Source organism: Athene cunicularia, assembly GCF_003259725.1.
Source record: "Athene cunicularia isolate RWA chromosome 1 unlocalized genomic scaffold, athCun1 chr1_part1, whole genome shotgun sequence".
NCBI lineage: Eukaryota > Metazoa > Chordata > Aves > Strigiformes > Strigidae > Athene > Athene cunicularia.
In genome coordinates this window covers 19,641,166-19,653,923 of record NW_020799091.1, presented here as the reverse complement: position 1 = coordinate 19,653,923, position 12,758 = coordinate 19,641,166, and the positions used below count along the sequence as shown (strand labels likewise).

The window sequence follows — 12,758 nt, the reverse complement described above, 5'->3', positions numbered from 1 at the left end:
CCTTTTATCTGCCCCAGAGTGGAGGGTCCTGTGATACCAGAGGACTGTCTAGAACTTGACTTTCTTGAGGCGGGTGAACTAGCTTTTAGTTTCATTATATTAGTATGTGCTATCCACAGCCTTTTCAGTGCCCTGCATAGTGGGTAAGCCAGCTCGGCATGCATTTGGACAGGGTCATTGTGAACTGCCACCACAAGGACAGCCTGAGCCTCCTCCTGTCCCTCGCTGATCCTGCAAGGAAATGAACCCGCCGCCAGCTCACCCCAACTGAGTATTTTTGTGGTTGTTCAGTCTGTGGCTGCACAGTTGCTAGATGTGCCCCCCCCCTTTTTTTTTTTTTTTTTTTTTTTTTCAGTGTTTTTAGATGGAACTGATAAACTGTGGCAGTCAGGGGGCCTGATTCTGATCATGCTTATACCATGTCATCCATGGGAGCCTGTAGCCTTACACTGGTGGCAAAGCTGCAAGGAGATCAGAAGCAGTCCTGGGCTGTCTTTTTAAGTTTTTGCATCCCGTTGATGCGATCGGAAAGCCCACCCCTACCTCTGATATTTCTGTCTGTAAACAATAGAGGGATAGAGAATGCAAGCGACTGGTTTTTGCTTGAGTCTAACTACGAAGACAGTGTGAGCTTGTTGATTTGGTACAGAATAACGAACAGTTATCTGTCCCAAAATTGAAGTCATTTTTCATCTGGAGCTAAATAAATTATGTTATTTTGATGTGCCATTGTTACTGGAAAAAAACAACAGGCGGTACTGATAGTACAGTGGAGATGTATGAAGAATCACTAGGATTAGTTCTTTTGGGTGTTGCTTTATAAGCTGAAAATTGATTTAATGAATTATTTATTTGCAGATTTTTTTTTAATAAAGCACTTTCAGTAAGTTTTACAAGATGTATTTCAAAGTTTATCATTTCTCAGATTTATGAGACTGTTGGGAAAAAAATATCTTGTTTTTTTAAATAGGGATTCTGCATCCTCCCTGGTTGGGCAGATTATACCATTGATGTGAGTGCATATTTAAAATGCTGGAGAGTAGAAGAGAACAGTCGAATAGCCATTTTCTGTTACATCCACTTTTAAAGGAAAGAAAAATCTTGGAAGTTTTTTTAGTGAATCTGTGCAGTAATCAGCTTTGATCTCTCTTGCAAATTAATACCCAAATGACCAAAGATGCTAGTGATGGTATGACCGCCCATAAGGAGGGGGTTGAAGCATTTCTCCCTATAAGGTAAATAATGGATAGGCAACAGCATGCCTGTTAGTTGTGCAGGTGCGTGGAGTAAAGCCAGGAGTCATCTCTTTGCGACTTTCACCCATCTGGAGCACAGAGCTCAGCAGGCAGGCAGTGCCCAGGCTTGATGCAGGGCAAAGAGGCAGCGTCAGGGCCCTGCTGCTTGGCCTTGCTGCTAGGTGGGAGTGACAAGTTCAGTAACTCTGCTTAACGGTCTCTTTCCAGGCAGTTGGGAGTGAGAGGGATGCTCTGCAGGCTGCATGGCAACTTATCTGGGACACAGTAACCATTAGAAAAGGAGTGCAGTGCTGGCAGGCCATTAAGAATTTATTTTTTTAATTAGCTTTTGCTTTTTATTTTTTATTGGATTTTTGAGCACTGTATGATCTTCAGACTCTAGTTATTCACAGCTTGGGCCTGCCATAGGAATAACCTTTAGGGATAAATTAACAAGGACCAGATAGTGCACTCAAGCACATGAACACTTCTTGATAACTAGCTCATCCCCTGATTTGTTTTGAGCATTACAGCTGGCTTTCAAAGGCAAATCCACTCTGAAAGGGTCTAGCACTGAGCAGCGTGAACGTAAGTCAGTCACTATTACCTGATTCTGAAATCAGTCCCCAGTCCTCTTCATCTGCTGGCACAGAGATGATTGCCAAAAGGATCTACCGCCCAGTGATGTACCCCAAATGGGTTTTACAGTTTTGTACAGTAACTGCAGATTTACATGTGCATAGTGACAGTCACATGATGTTTCTCTTGGTTTATGTGTCTGTGTAATAAGATTAAGCCCATCATAGTTCTGGCTTCTATTTCTCTACAAAGCTGCCTCTTTGGTCAGAAAACATACAGTTGTCAAACCAAGAATTTTTTGTGTTTGGGGTAATTACAACAAGTTTTTTCTCAGGCAGTTACACCGTGCTTAGACTCAACTCCCTGTCCCCTTGGTCCTCTCCCAGGTATCTCTGTGCTGCCAGAGCCTCTCCTGGCATGTGGGAGACATGGTGGCAGCCGGCTTGGAGCAGAGGTTGCGCTGTGTGCTGCCCTCCCCTCTCACAGGTGGGTGGGCACAGAGGTATTAGGTCATTACATCCCTGCAGAGGACATGACGATGTGATGGCACCCAGCCTGGGACTGACAGTGGCCCTCTCTGAGTGACAGGGGCCCATTGGAGCTCTTTCATCTGCCTTGTGGGAAATGACATTCTGACAATGACTCTCTTCTGACTCAGGTCATTTGAGATTTTGTCTGGGTAAAAAACAAATAAATAAGAGTTGTAGTTCTATTTTTCACGCACAAAAAGGAGAATTTCTCAGTATCATCAACTGATAAATGAGAAAATTCTGAAGAAGAGTAAGAAATATTTGGCAGAAAAGTGATTTTCCTGAGAAAAGTAATTTTCCTGAGATCTCTGCTGCCCTCCACTTCTGTTATTGTTATATTTGTGACAACAAAAGCAACTTCTCAGTGATTCCTCTTGCATTGTTTGTTTTGTTTTTTTAATCATAAAAATGATGAAACAAGCAGCTGTTGCACCTTTGTTTTAGTTGCTGCAGATGGTGGGACTGAATCTTCAGCCTTAGTGGATGACAATGGCAGTGAGGAAGATTATAGTTATGAGGAGCTCTGCCAAGCCACTCCCAGGTACCTGCAGCCTGGAGGGGAACAGCTAGCAATTAATGAGGTAATGTCCTGGGCTTTGCATTGCTGTAACAACGGGGGATGTGTTTTCCACAGGTCTGAGGTTTCATATTAATAAAAAGTGCAGCGGCAGTAGCCACCATAGAGCAGAATCCATCAGCCATGGTGTCCTGTCTGACAGGGCCCACAAGCAGATGCTAAGGGAAGAGCATAGTGAAGTCCTGGTCACTACTGCTCTGGAGTAGGACTGTAATTGTTCTCACATTAGTGAGATAAATTTAATAAATATATTTATTAAAATATATGCATAGATTTTTGAAAATCCAGAATTTTACTTTTGTCCTGTAATAGGAGCAATCCTGGGTACTCTAGTGAGGTATTTTGATCTTTTACTAATTTATAAACAGTTGTTTATCTTTTGTCCTTCACAACCTCATTTTCTTCCCATCTCAGCTGATAAGTGATGGCAGCATTGTTTATGCAGAAGCTCTCTGGGACCATGTGACTATGGATGATCAAGAGCTGGGCTTCAAAGCTGGAGACGTCATTAGAGTCCTAGAAGCTTCCAACAAAGACTGGTGGTGGGGAAGAAACGAGGACAAGGAAGCCTGGTTTCCAGCTAGCTTTGTCAGGGTGAGTAACTTGCTTGCTTTTGTACCATTGTCATGCAAGATTCCTAGCAGAGTGCGACATCAATGGTCATGGCATTACATTTAAGTGAAGGGCCTGATCCTCAGCATCTTTGTATCTGAACATCAGTGGTGTAACTCTTAATGACTTCACAAGGAAAAAAGCAATAGAGAATCACACCCCAAGATCCCTTGGCTCTGACACCTTTTACTCTTGGCTTCTTCCTTTGTGTGGTGCTTTTGTAGCCAAAGGAATTTCTCAAGCAGAAATGAGGGCAGCAGAAAGCTCAACCAGGAGCAATCAGTGTATACTGAAAGGATACAGAATTTTTCATGAGGGAGTGGGGAGAGCTACAACTGCAGGGATTTCTTGGTAAAATAGGGCTTAATTTATTATCATAACACTGTGTAGGAATCTGGTTCACAGTCTGAAGTCCCCAGTCAGAACTCAGCCAGATTACTGACAGTATGACTCTTGAATGGAATAAAATTGAGCTATGTTTTAGAAATTAATTTAAAGTACTTTTTGAGAGCCTGTAAAGAAGATTGGGCCACATTGTTTGAAGTACTACACAAAGTGCAAGAGCTGTTTCCTGCCTTTGCCCTTCCTAGATCTCCAGCCAACATGGGCAATCAGACAAAAGTCAGAAAAGTAGGTGCTGTTATCCACATCGTACAGATGGGGAATTGGGGCAGAGGGAGACTATATAAAAGTGTTTGAGTTGTTCACTTCTGTAATTTTTACCCATATGCTGGCTTGGCCAAACTAGCACATAAACTTTTAGTAAGGGTCAGAAATAAGCTTGTCTGAAAAATACACAGACAACACAACATGGTATCTCAGATATTGTGAGTAGAAAACCATGTATTTAACCAGACAGAAATCTCAACACTTTATTTGAATGTGCAGAGGGTTCAAGGAGATAAATTCTGTTGTGGAACCCCTTCTAGAAGGTAAGAATGGGAACATTTCTGTAGCAAGTCCTTTCTTAATTAGGAGAAGTTTGTAACTGTTTTACTATTTGTAAAAGTCTGCTGCTTTACTTTAGTTTGCTTTGTTTGTTTTGGCTGCAGCTGCGGGTTAATCAGGAAGAAGTGCCAGAAAATTGTAGTAGTATCCAGGATGAAGAACAAGATGCAGATAGTAGCAAGCTTCGTCAGAAAATAGCTGAAAACAAGGATCAGATGAGAACCAATGTTATACAGGAAATTATGAACACAGAACGAGTCTATATCAAGCATCTCAAGGACATCTGTGAGGTACATGCTTTAACCTGAGGGCATTCTGCTGACCTAATATGAACAAAACATCCCATATAAGCTGAGAACCAGAGTGGTTTCTTGTATCAAATTATTCCCAATTGCACTTCTGAGGCTGTCAGTCAGACCCTTCTTATGTCCTCTTATGTATGTTTTTCCTCTCTGCCGACTGCCACACAGCACCGCTTCTTTTTAAAAAAAGATTTGATAAAAGATTTGACTTGGAAAATTGCTTTGCTTATCTGCCTGCTATTTCCATAGTAATGAGAGAAGGAAGTCCAGTTTATTTAGAACTTTTTATCACTTGGTTTAGGTAGAAAATTTTAATCGATTACAGTTCAGGGACAAAAACTTTTTAAAAGTATCTTGCAAAGAGAATATTTGCTAGGTGAGATTTCTTTTGCTTGCTTTCTCTAACACAAGAGATTTTTGCTGGATGCTTAGAAGCTGCGAAGAAGTCTTTGAAGGTATTTTAGAACTACCATGCTTGTTTGAACCGTAAAATGTGGAGAGTTTTCTGCTTTTTGTTCAGATTTTCTTGGATGCCCACACTTGGACAAGAAGCTTCTTAATACTTTTCAGCAAAGTTTGCTTCTTCTGATGTGGACTGTGATGCATTTGACCTGTACTTGACTTGTATTTTGGTTAGCATCTGAAGGGTGCTAATCAACCTACCAAAATATTCTTTGTACCCTTAGTTTGCTAGATCTGTCTTTGTTTTTGTCCTGTTGTCATGCTTTAGTCCACCACTCACCATTAGGTTCTTTAATGGACAACAAAGTAGACAAGACAGCAGTGTTTTTTGATTTTTTTGGGTTTTTTAGATCAGGCTTTTATACATTTTGAAGAAAGAAAAAAGAGAAAACAAAAAGACAAAAAATGGTTGTTAATTGACTAATTTTAAAACATTAAATGTAAGTTTTGTAATTTAGATTTACTGTTTACTTAAGCTAGTAAGCTTAACTGTGTGCCTAAAAGATCAGAGAGGAATCTGTACACACAGCTGTGTCACTGCCATGGTTAGCTGAGTTCTAGGGATAGGACTTTCATATTTTACTGACCTGTTAATTTTTAGACTGATATTAATAATTAATTTTCTCTAACACATACCTCATATACCTCTTTTAAAATCTGCATGCCTCTTGAGTTTAATACAAGAGAGCAAACACATATTCCAAGTAGAAAAGTGATGCTTCATGTTCAACATGTGTGGTAGAGATGGTCTGCTTTCCTCAGAGTGAATCTGTAGCGTCGTGCAAGCAGGATGTAAGGCTGAAAATATACTTGAGTAAGACTAAGCCAGAAAAGCTACTGCAGACAGTAATCCAAATTTGAAAGCTCTGCACTATAATGAATCACTAGGGCTGATACAGTCAAGATCATGAAGTTGGAGTATACCCAGAGAAAAATTTTACATTCAAGAAGTGTCTCCAGTCCACATTGCAAGAGCTGCACAGGAATTTTCCTTGTCGGAGTTATCCTCCTAATAGTAGTAGATGTGGTAGCTGGCTTGCAACATAGCCACTGCACAGCTCTCAGAGCAGATGGCTGTGGAGGAGACAGGAATATTCATAACAGTGCCACTAATATTCAGGGTTGCTTCCTGGTAAACCTCACCAGAGTAGTTGCAAGGTTTTTTACAGCTATCTGCTCCCAAAGCGATTTGGTGGAAACCTCAGTGAAAGCAGCCAAAAATGGAGGAGCCTGGCAGATAACCCCTATCATACCAGTTAACCTTTGCACTCATCTGTACCCTGGCGCCATAACTGATAGGAGAGTATGAGCACAGCAGCTATTCCTGGATATTCAGCCCCTGCCCTGTGTCCTCCTCAGCATGCTCAGCCTTCTGGAACAGATACCTGAGGATGTGCCAGCTGCGCATGGCAGCTGCTGCTGTGTGTGTCAGCCCTAAGAGGCCCCCAGTCATACCTTTACGTCTTTGCTGTGCAAATGATGATGTGATCAAACGTTGGTTACTGATGGCAGGACAGAATTTGGGCATTTTAAAATTGGAGGGCTCAGTTGTGTATCTGCTTAATACTGGGTATGAATAAAGTCAATTGGACCCCTGTGATGTTCTTACAAGTAAACAGAAAAAAAGCCTGGATAAGTGATTGTATTTTTATGTGCGGCCTTGCCAATACTATTATCTCCTGCTGATACTGTACGGATGTTACCAAACAGCAGCATTATGAATGTTTTATAATATGTTCTTCATTTTTCTTCTTTGGCTTAGACCATGCCCTACTTACTTACTCGTTAAGGAACCAGTACTTTAGCCCTGGTAGAAATTGTCTTTATATTAATTGTTTTATGGTTTGTTCTTATCCTCATAGAGAAGAACTGTTATGGTACAGAGAAATTGCTACCAAAAAGTGTGGCAGCTGAAGTAATAGCATACATGGGGCTTTAGCAGCCTCGCCTCCAGCTTGGTGGGTAGTTGTAACAAGGAGATGCAGATGGGCTTTACACACTCGGCAGGTTTCTGGTTGCCTGGTTCCTGTACAGTACTGTGAGACAGCAGTTGGACTGCAGGAATCAGTGTGTAAACATTTCAGATGCAAATCTGAAATTGCATGTCCGTGTGTGTGTGTCTGTGTGTGTGGCTGGGAAACCACTCACCTGCCCAGAGATCACAGGGGTTTTGCCAGCTCAAATGGGCTTGTTCAGTGTACAACCTGTTTTCACATATTCAGACTAAAGAGGGTTTTTTTAATTTCATTTCCAGGGCTATATACGGCAGTGTCGCAAACATACAGGAATGTTCACCACAGCTCAGTTAAGCACCATTTTTGGAAATATTGAAGATATTTACAAGTTCCAAAGGAAGTTTCTGAAGGATCTTGAGAAACAGTATAACAAAGAGGAACCTCATCTAAGTGAAATAGGGTCATGTTTTCTTCAACATGTAAGTTGCAAAAGTCTATTTTATTTATGAAATTAACAAAATATGATAAGAAAATGCTAAGTTAACATGTTAGAAGGAGACTTTGGTAAGTGCTTATCAAATACTGAACTATGTATAGATATCATTTTAGAATGTAAAATAATTTACAATTAAAGAATCATTTAAATGTTTTCGATTTCTCCTCATCTTTAGCAAGCATGAACTTTGTACACAATTTTAAGTTTTCTTTTCAAAACTGTAATGATCACAGATGAGCTGGACTATTCGCAGTAACTCATATTGGGCATGTAAAACTTCCTAAAGGAAATAAAGAAAGAAGGTGGTGAGGAAAGAGGCTGTAAGTTCATGATAAACACTTGGTAAGCCTCTGTCTTCCCCAAAGAAAAGTACTTCTTAAAGTGGGTTTGATTATCCTGACTCAGTGGAGGCGCCCATTCCTTTGTTCTTACAAAGAAGGTACATAGTTTTGACAAAGTAGATTTCTGCATAGTTTCAAGACTGATTGGGGTGGAAACAATATAGGAAATGGATTAATTAATCTAGCTAGATATAATAGATGTTACAAAAATATCTTTCCTCTTTATATAAAGTCAAATACTTGAGTTAAAGCTTTGACCTTTTTTTTTTTTTTTTTTTTTTTCCCAATAGCAAGAAGGCTTTGCTATTTATTCAGAGTATTGTAACAATCATCCTGGTGCCTGCATTGAACTTTCCAAACTAATGAAACAGGGCAAATACCGTCACTTCTTTGAGGCCTGTCGCTTGCTTCAGCAGATGATTGACATTGCCATTGATGGTTTTCTACTCACGCCTGTTCAGAAAATCTGCAAATACCCTCTGCAGCTTGCAGAATTGCTCAAATACACCACTCAGGAGCACAGGTGAGAGAATGAATAAGCCAAATCTTGTAATAGTAATAACACCTAATTACTCAAGCTTTCTGGGTGATGCAATACTAAGCCTTTTGAGATCAGGAACAAACCTCCCATTGACCACTATAGACAAGAGCTCCTTACTAGGTGGGCATCTTGGAATCATCACAAAGATTAACAAAGGCAGTATCTGAAAATGCAGCACAGGGGACTGACAGGATGCAAGACAGAATGAGGAGTAAGTGAAAGAGTGAGAAGGAAAGGAAGAAGGTGCTGAAATAGGATGCAGGGAGGGATGTGTAAATCAGAGTGAAAAAAAGCCAGAGTGTCAAAGAAGTGAAGGAGAAGGAAATCCACAGAAGAATGGGGGAAGCTGTGTAAATGTTGTGGATGCAGGAAAAATTAAAGAGAGCCTTAGAAAAAAAACACAATCTGAGCAAGTTTGGAGGTAATGTTTTTTAGAAACTTAGTAGTAATAAGCATTGCTTTTGTTTGCAGTAAAGTCCAGATAATAGATTTTCAGCTGGGATAAAGATTTGAAGTTACAAGTTATTAGCCTTTCTAGTATACCCCTGAGCTGATTAAATCTTCGACTAAATTAAGATTTTATCTTTACATATCTGCCTTTTTACCTTACACAACTGCAAGAAAAATGTTCCACTATAACCCCCTGTGCTCAAAGTCCAAATACAGCCTGAGGCAATGCTTCCTTGGCCAAAGAGAGACAAAGCCTCTCTTTAACCTTGGGAAAACTCCTCTTGGAGACCACGGGATTTTTGCCAGGGGCAAAATATAGGGGATATGAAGAACTGACATTTAGATATGAAATGCCTCCATTCAGTTCTGTGGCTAGCTGGGAAGTCCTACAATAACAATTACTAACATGAGTATCTCTTTCACTACTACTGATTTTAGAGAGATTATTCTGTGAGCTGTTAAACCTGCAGATGAAGTGACAGCAAGGTATTGCCACCTTCCACCCATAGTGCCTGTTTTCCTCTTCTGTGGCACAGCATCCAGAGATGCCTGCAAGCACTTAGAGGTGCCCACAGACAGGCAGGCCTGCACCCACATGGAGCCTTGCTAAAGCTCCAGCCAACGGAGTTTTTTGGTGGCTTTTTTGTTTTGGTTTCAATAAAAGTTGGAAGATCCGATGTGCACAGCCTGGTGTGAAGGCCACAGGTTATGCAGCAAGTCTGGAATAACATACACACCAACAAAGAAGGAACTGAGATAAGGAAGGGCAAGAGTAGCAGTGTGGATATCATGCGGTCACCCTGTGGGACATCTCCCTGACGCTAGTAGGATCCTGTTATTGTTAATCTCACTTTTTGTATACAGCACAGCAGAAAAGAGTTTACATAGATATAGAGGAGAGTAACCTGCAGATTTAGAAGAGAAGCGCATCCATCAGCTGCAGCTGATGAAAATAGGAACTGAGACAGAAGCAGATAAAAAGCACAGTGGGGTTGACCCCTTTGCAGGATTTATTTCTGGCTTCTGCTGTTTTCTGCCTCTGGCTTCCTTTTCTGCAAGAGGTGTTCTGATAAAGGAGGGAAGGCAGCTGCTCTGCTGAGACTCTTAAAGCAAGAAATATGTCTCTTCTCTCTTCTTAGGCACTCCATTTAAGAAAGGTGAAGGAGTGATGAATGCTATTCAAAGGGGAATGGAAACGTGCATACAGGCTGTGGAGATCCATAAGCATTTGGAGAGTTCAGGGAAAGAATGAGGGGAGCAGAGCAGTGGAAGGACAGGAGGCTTGCATTTGACCTGGAGCAGGCAGGGAAAGGTCTTGGCTCTCACACATTTGTTCCATGAAAACAGGCCACTTGGTCATCATTGTCTCCTTTAATTCCTTTCTCCAGTTCTCGGGTCTCTCACCCTCTTTGAGGTTGCTTTTGGTGTTTTTTCTGCCCACATAGCATTCTCTCATTGCGTTCACTGACCCAGCCATCGGGAGCAAGAAGGAGAAAATGCAGTTTTTAATCACAATTAAAGAAATGCCTCTCCCAATAAAATCCCACTAAAATCTTGGTTAAAAACCAAATTCCTTTGGTGAAATGTAGGTATCACTGAGGTCAATGGGAGTTCTACCATTGTGTTCAGTAGATACAGTATTGCAATTCATTGATCTACCTCCTCTTCCTCCTTCCACCATTTTAATACTTTGCTTCTGCCTAGCAGTACAGCAAGCACTGAATTGTAGAGTACTGTGTGAGGTTCAGGATATCTGAGAATCAGTTTCTCTTACTTTACCCTGAGTAGAGGGATAAATAGATAATGCAGGCTAATCCTTCAAGCACTGTGTCACAATTTGTGATTGCATCATATCCATTGCATTAGTGATCTTTGAAAAGTGCCTACATTTCACAGTGATTATAACAACATAAAAGCTGCATATGAGGCCATGAAGAATGTAGCGTGCCTGATCAATGAGCGAAAACGAAGACTTGAAAGCATAGACAAGATTGCATGTTGGCAAGTCTCTATTGTAGATTGGGAGGTAAGTGTCAACCTGCCCCTTTCCTGAGCAAAGGTACAGTACTTCATGTCCTCTACAGGTTATCTTTCTGCATAGTAGGTAGTTTATGGTCATTGCTCAGTTAAAAGTCCAGCTGCTTATTTGCAGTGATACTGTTACTGATTACTTTGTTTATAAATCAGGAAGAGCAGCATGTATTAACATCTTTGCGATGACAAAATGGATTTTTAAAAAATGCTTGTCTACAGAGTCTCCTTTGGATTTTTGGTAGTTCTGTCAGAACTTGAACCTGCTTCCCTGACTTCAATGAGTTTTGTCCTGATTTATGTAGAAATAAAGTAGAGCAGAACCACATTCATTGAGTTTGCCTGTATGAGATTATCTACATGCTATGACATTTTCAAATCTAGTAACAAAAATGCAAAAAAAAAGAATTAAGACTTGATTATAAAATGTGACTCTTAATGAGATCTTAAAATATTATTTACTTACTGCATACATATATATATGTATCTTCTCAGGGACCAGATGTATTAGCAAGAAGCTCAGAACTAATCCACTCAGGAGAACTGACCAAAATATCAAAGCAAGGCAAAAGCCAGCAGAGGACTTTCTTCCTTTTTGACCATCAGCTTGTGTTCTGTAAGAAGGACTTACTGAGAAGGGACATCTTGTATTATAAGGATCGTATTGACATGGATGAGATGGAAATTGTGGACACTGAAGATGGCAGAGACAAAGACTTTAACATTAATGTCAAGAATGCCTTTAAGATAATAAACAGAGCAACAGAAGAGATTCATTTATTGTGTGCAAAAAAACAGGAGGATAAAAAGAGATGGATGGAGGCGTGTGAAAGTGAAAGGAGAAGAGTTCAGGAAGACAAGGAAATGGGTGAGTGGAAGGATTTCCTCTCTAAAAGTTGGTAAAAACAAAGGAGGATATTCTTGCTTTTACACCACTTTATGCTTTGTGCAGATGTGCAGTCTGCCTTCTGGGACTGGTGTCTCTTTCTTACCTGACATGACCTTTGGCTGTGTAAGAGAAACCTATTGAGATGTTCAGCCTAACCTTGAGTAAGCAGGGAAAAAGGTAGCAAATCCTGGGATCAGCTTTAGACCCACAGCCTGTGGGACACTCTGAAGGACAGTGTCTTCTGTGTGAATGTACATTTAGAATTGTTACTTACATTTTTTTATTGCATAGTTTCATGCTTCCTTTAAGATCAGTGACAAAAGCTCCAGCAAAATTTCCTTGGCAAAACATACACAAAGAAGACAGCAACAGTAACAAAAAAAATAAAACTCTCTTAAATGTTCCTAAAGAAGTAATGAAAATATTAGTGCATCTGTGTGTGTTGACTGCATGAGAACTTTGCTTTTTTATAACACTCTTCGGGCTTAGGCTTTGGTTCACAACAGGTTAAAACTGGAAGTGCAGTGAAGTGGATGATATAACTCAGAAATTATTAAAATGCCAGATCTCATATTCCATGTTCACTTAAAACACCTAGTCAGAAGAATAGGAAGACAGGAGTAACCCTTAGATTACAAATGTAAACCTTTTGATCTTAGTGGCTTTCTCTTGATTGATCTGTTGTAAGTATGACAAAAATAAGGTCTCCTCCATATGTATGGTAGATAGTCCATAAGCTGAAGAAAATACTTTAAAGTTTACTAGTTCACACTCTGTAACAGTCTTAACTCTTCCCTGTTCCACCAACTT

General features: G+C 40.3%; 1 protein-coding gene across 5 annotated transcripts in view; it reads left to right on the top strand.

Moving 5' to 3' along the window:
• Nucleotides 1–12,758, top strand: part of SPATA13 (spermatogenesis associated 13) — a 159,309-nt gene that overhangs the window by 140,366 nt on the left and 6,185 nt on the right. For 4 of the 5 annotated variants that reach the window (XM_026845042.1, XM_026845033.1, XM_026845021.1 and 1 more), the window contains 7 exons: nucleotides 2,789–2,925; nucleotides 3,336–3,515; nucleotides 4,586–4,771; nucleotides 7,500–7,679; nucleotides 8,328–8,560; nucleotides 10,925–11,054; nucleotides 11,555–11,927. In XM_026845042.1, coding sequence (XP_026700843.1) covers nucleotides 2,789–2,925; nucleotides 3,336–3,515; nucleotides 4,586–4,771; nucleotides 7,500–7,679; nucleotides 8,328–8,560; nucleotides 10,925–11,054; nucleotides 11,555–11,927 — 1,419 coding nt within the window. Of the gene's footprint in view, nucleotides 1–2,788; nucleotides 2,926–3,335; nucleotides 3,516–4,585; nucleotides 4,772–7,499; nucleotides 7,680–8,327; nucleotides 8,561–10,924; nucleotides 11,055–11,554; nucleotides 11,928–12,758 lie in introns of those variants that run through there. The other variant, XM_026845062.1, reaches the window with a different exon arrangement.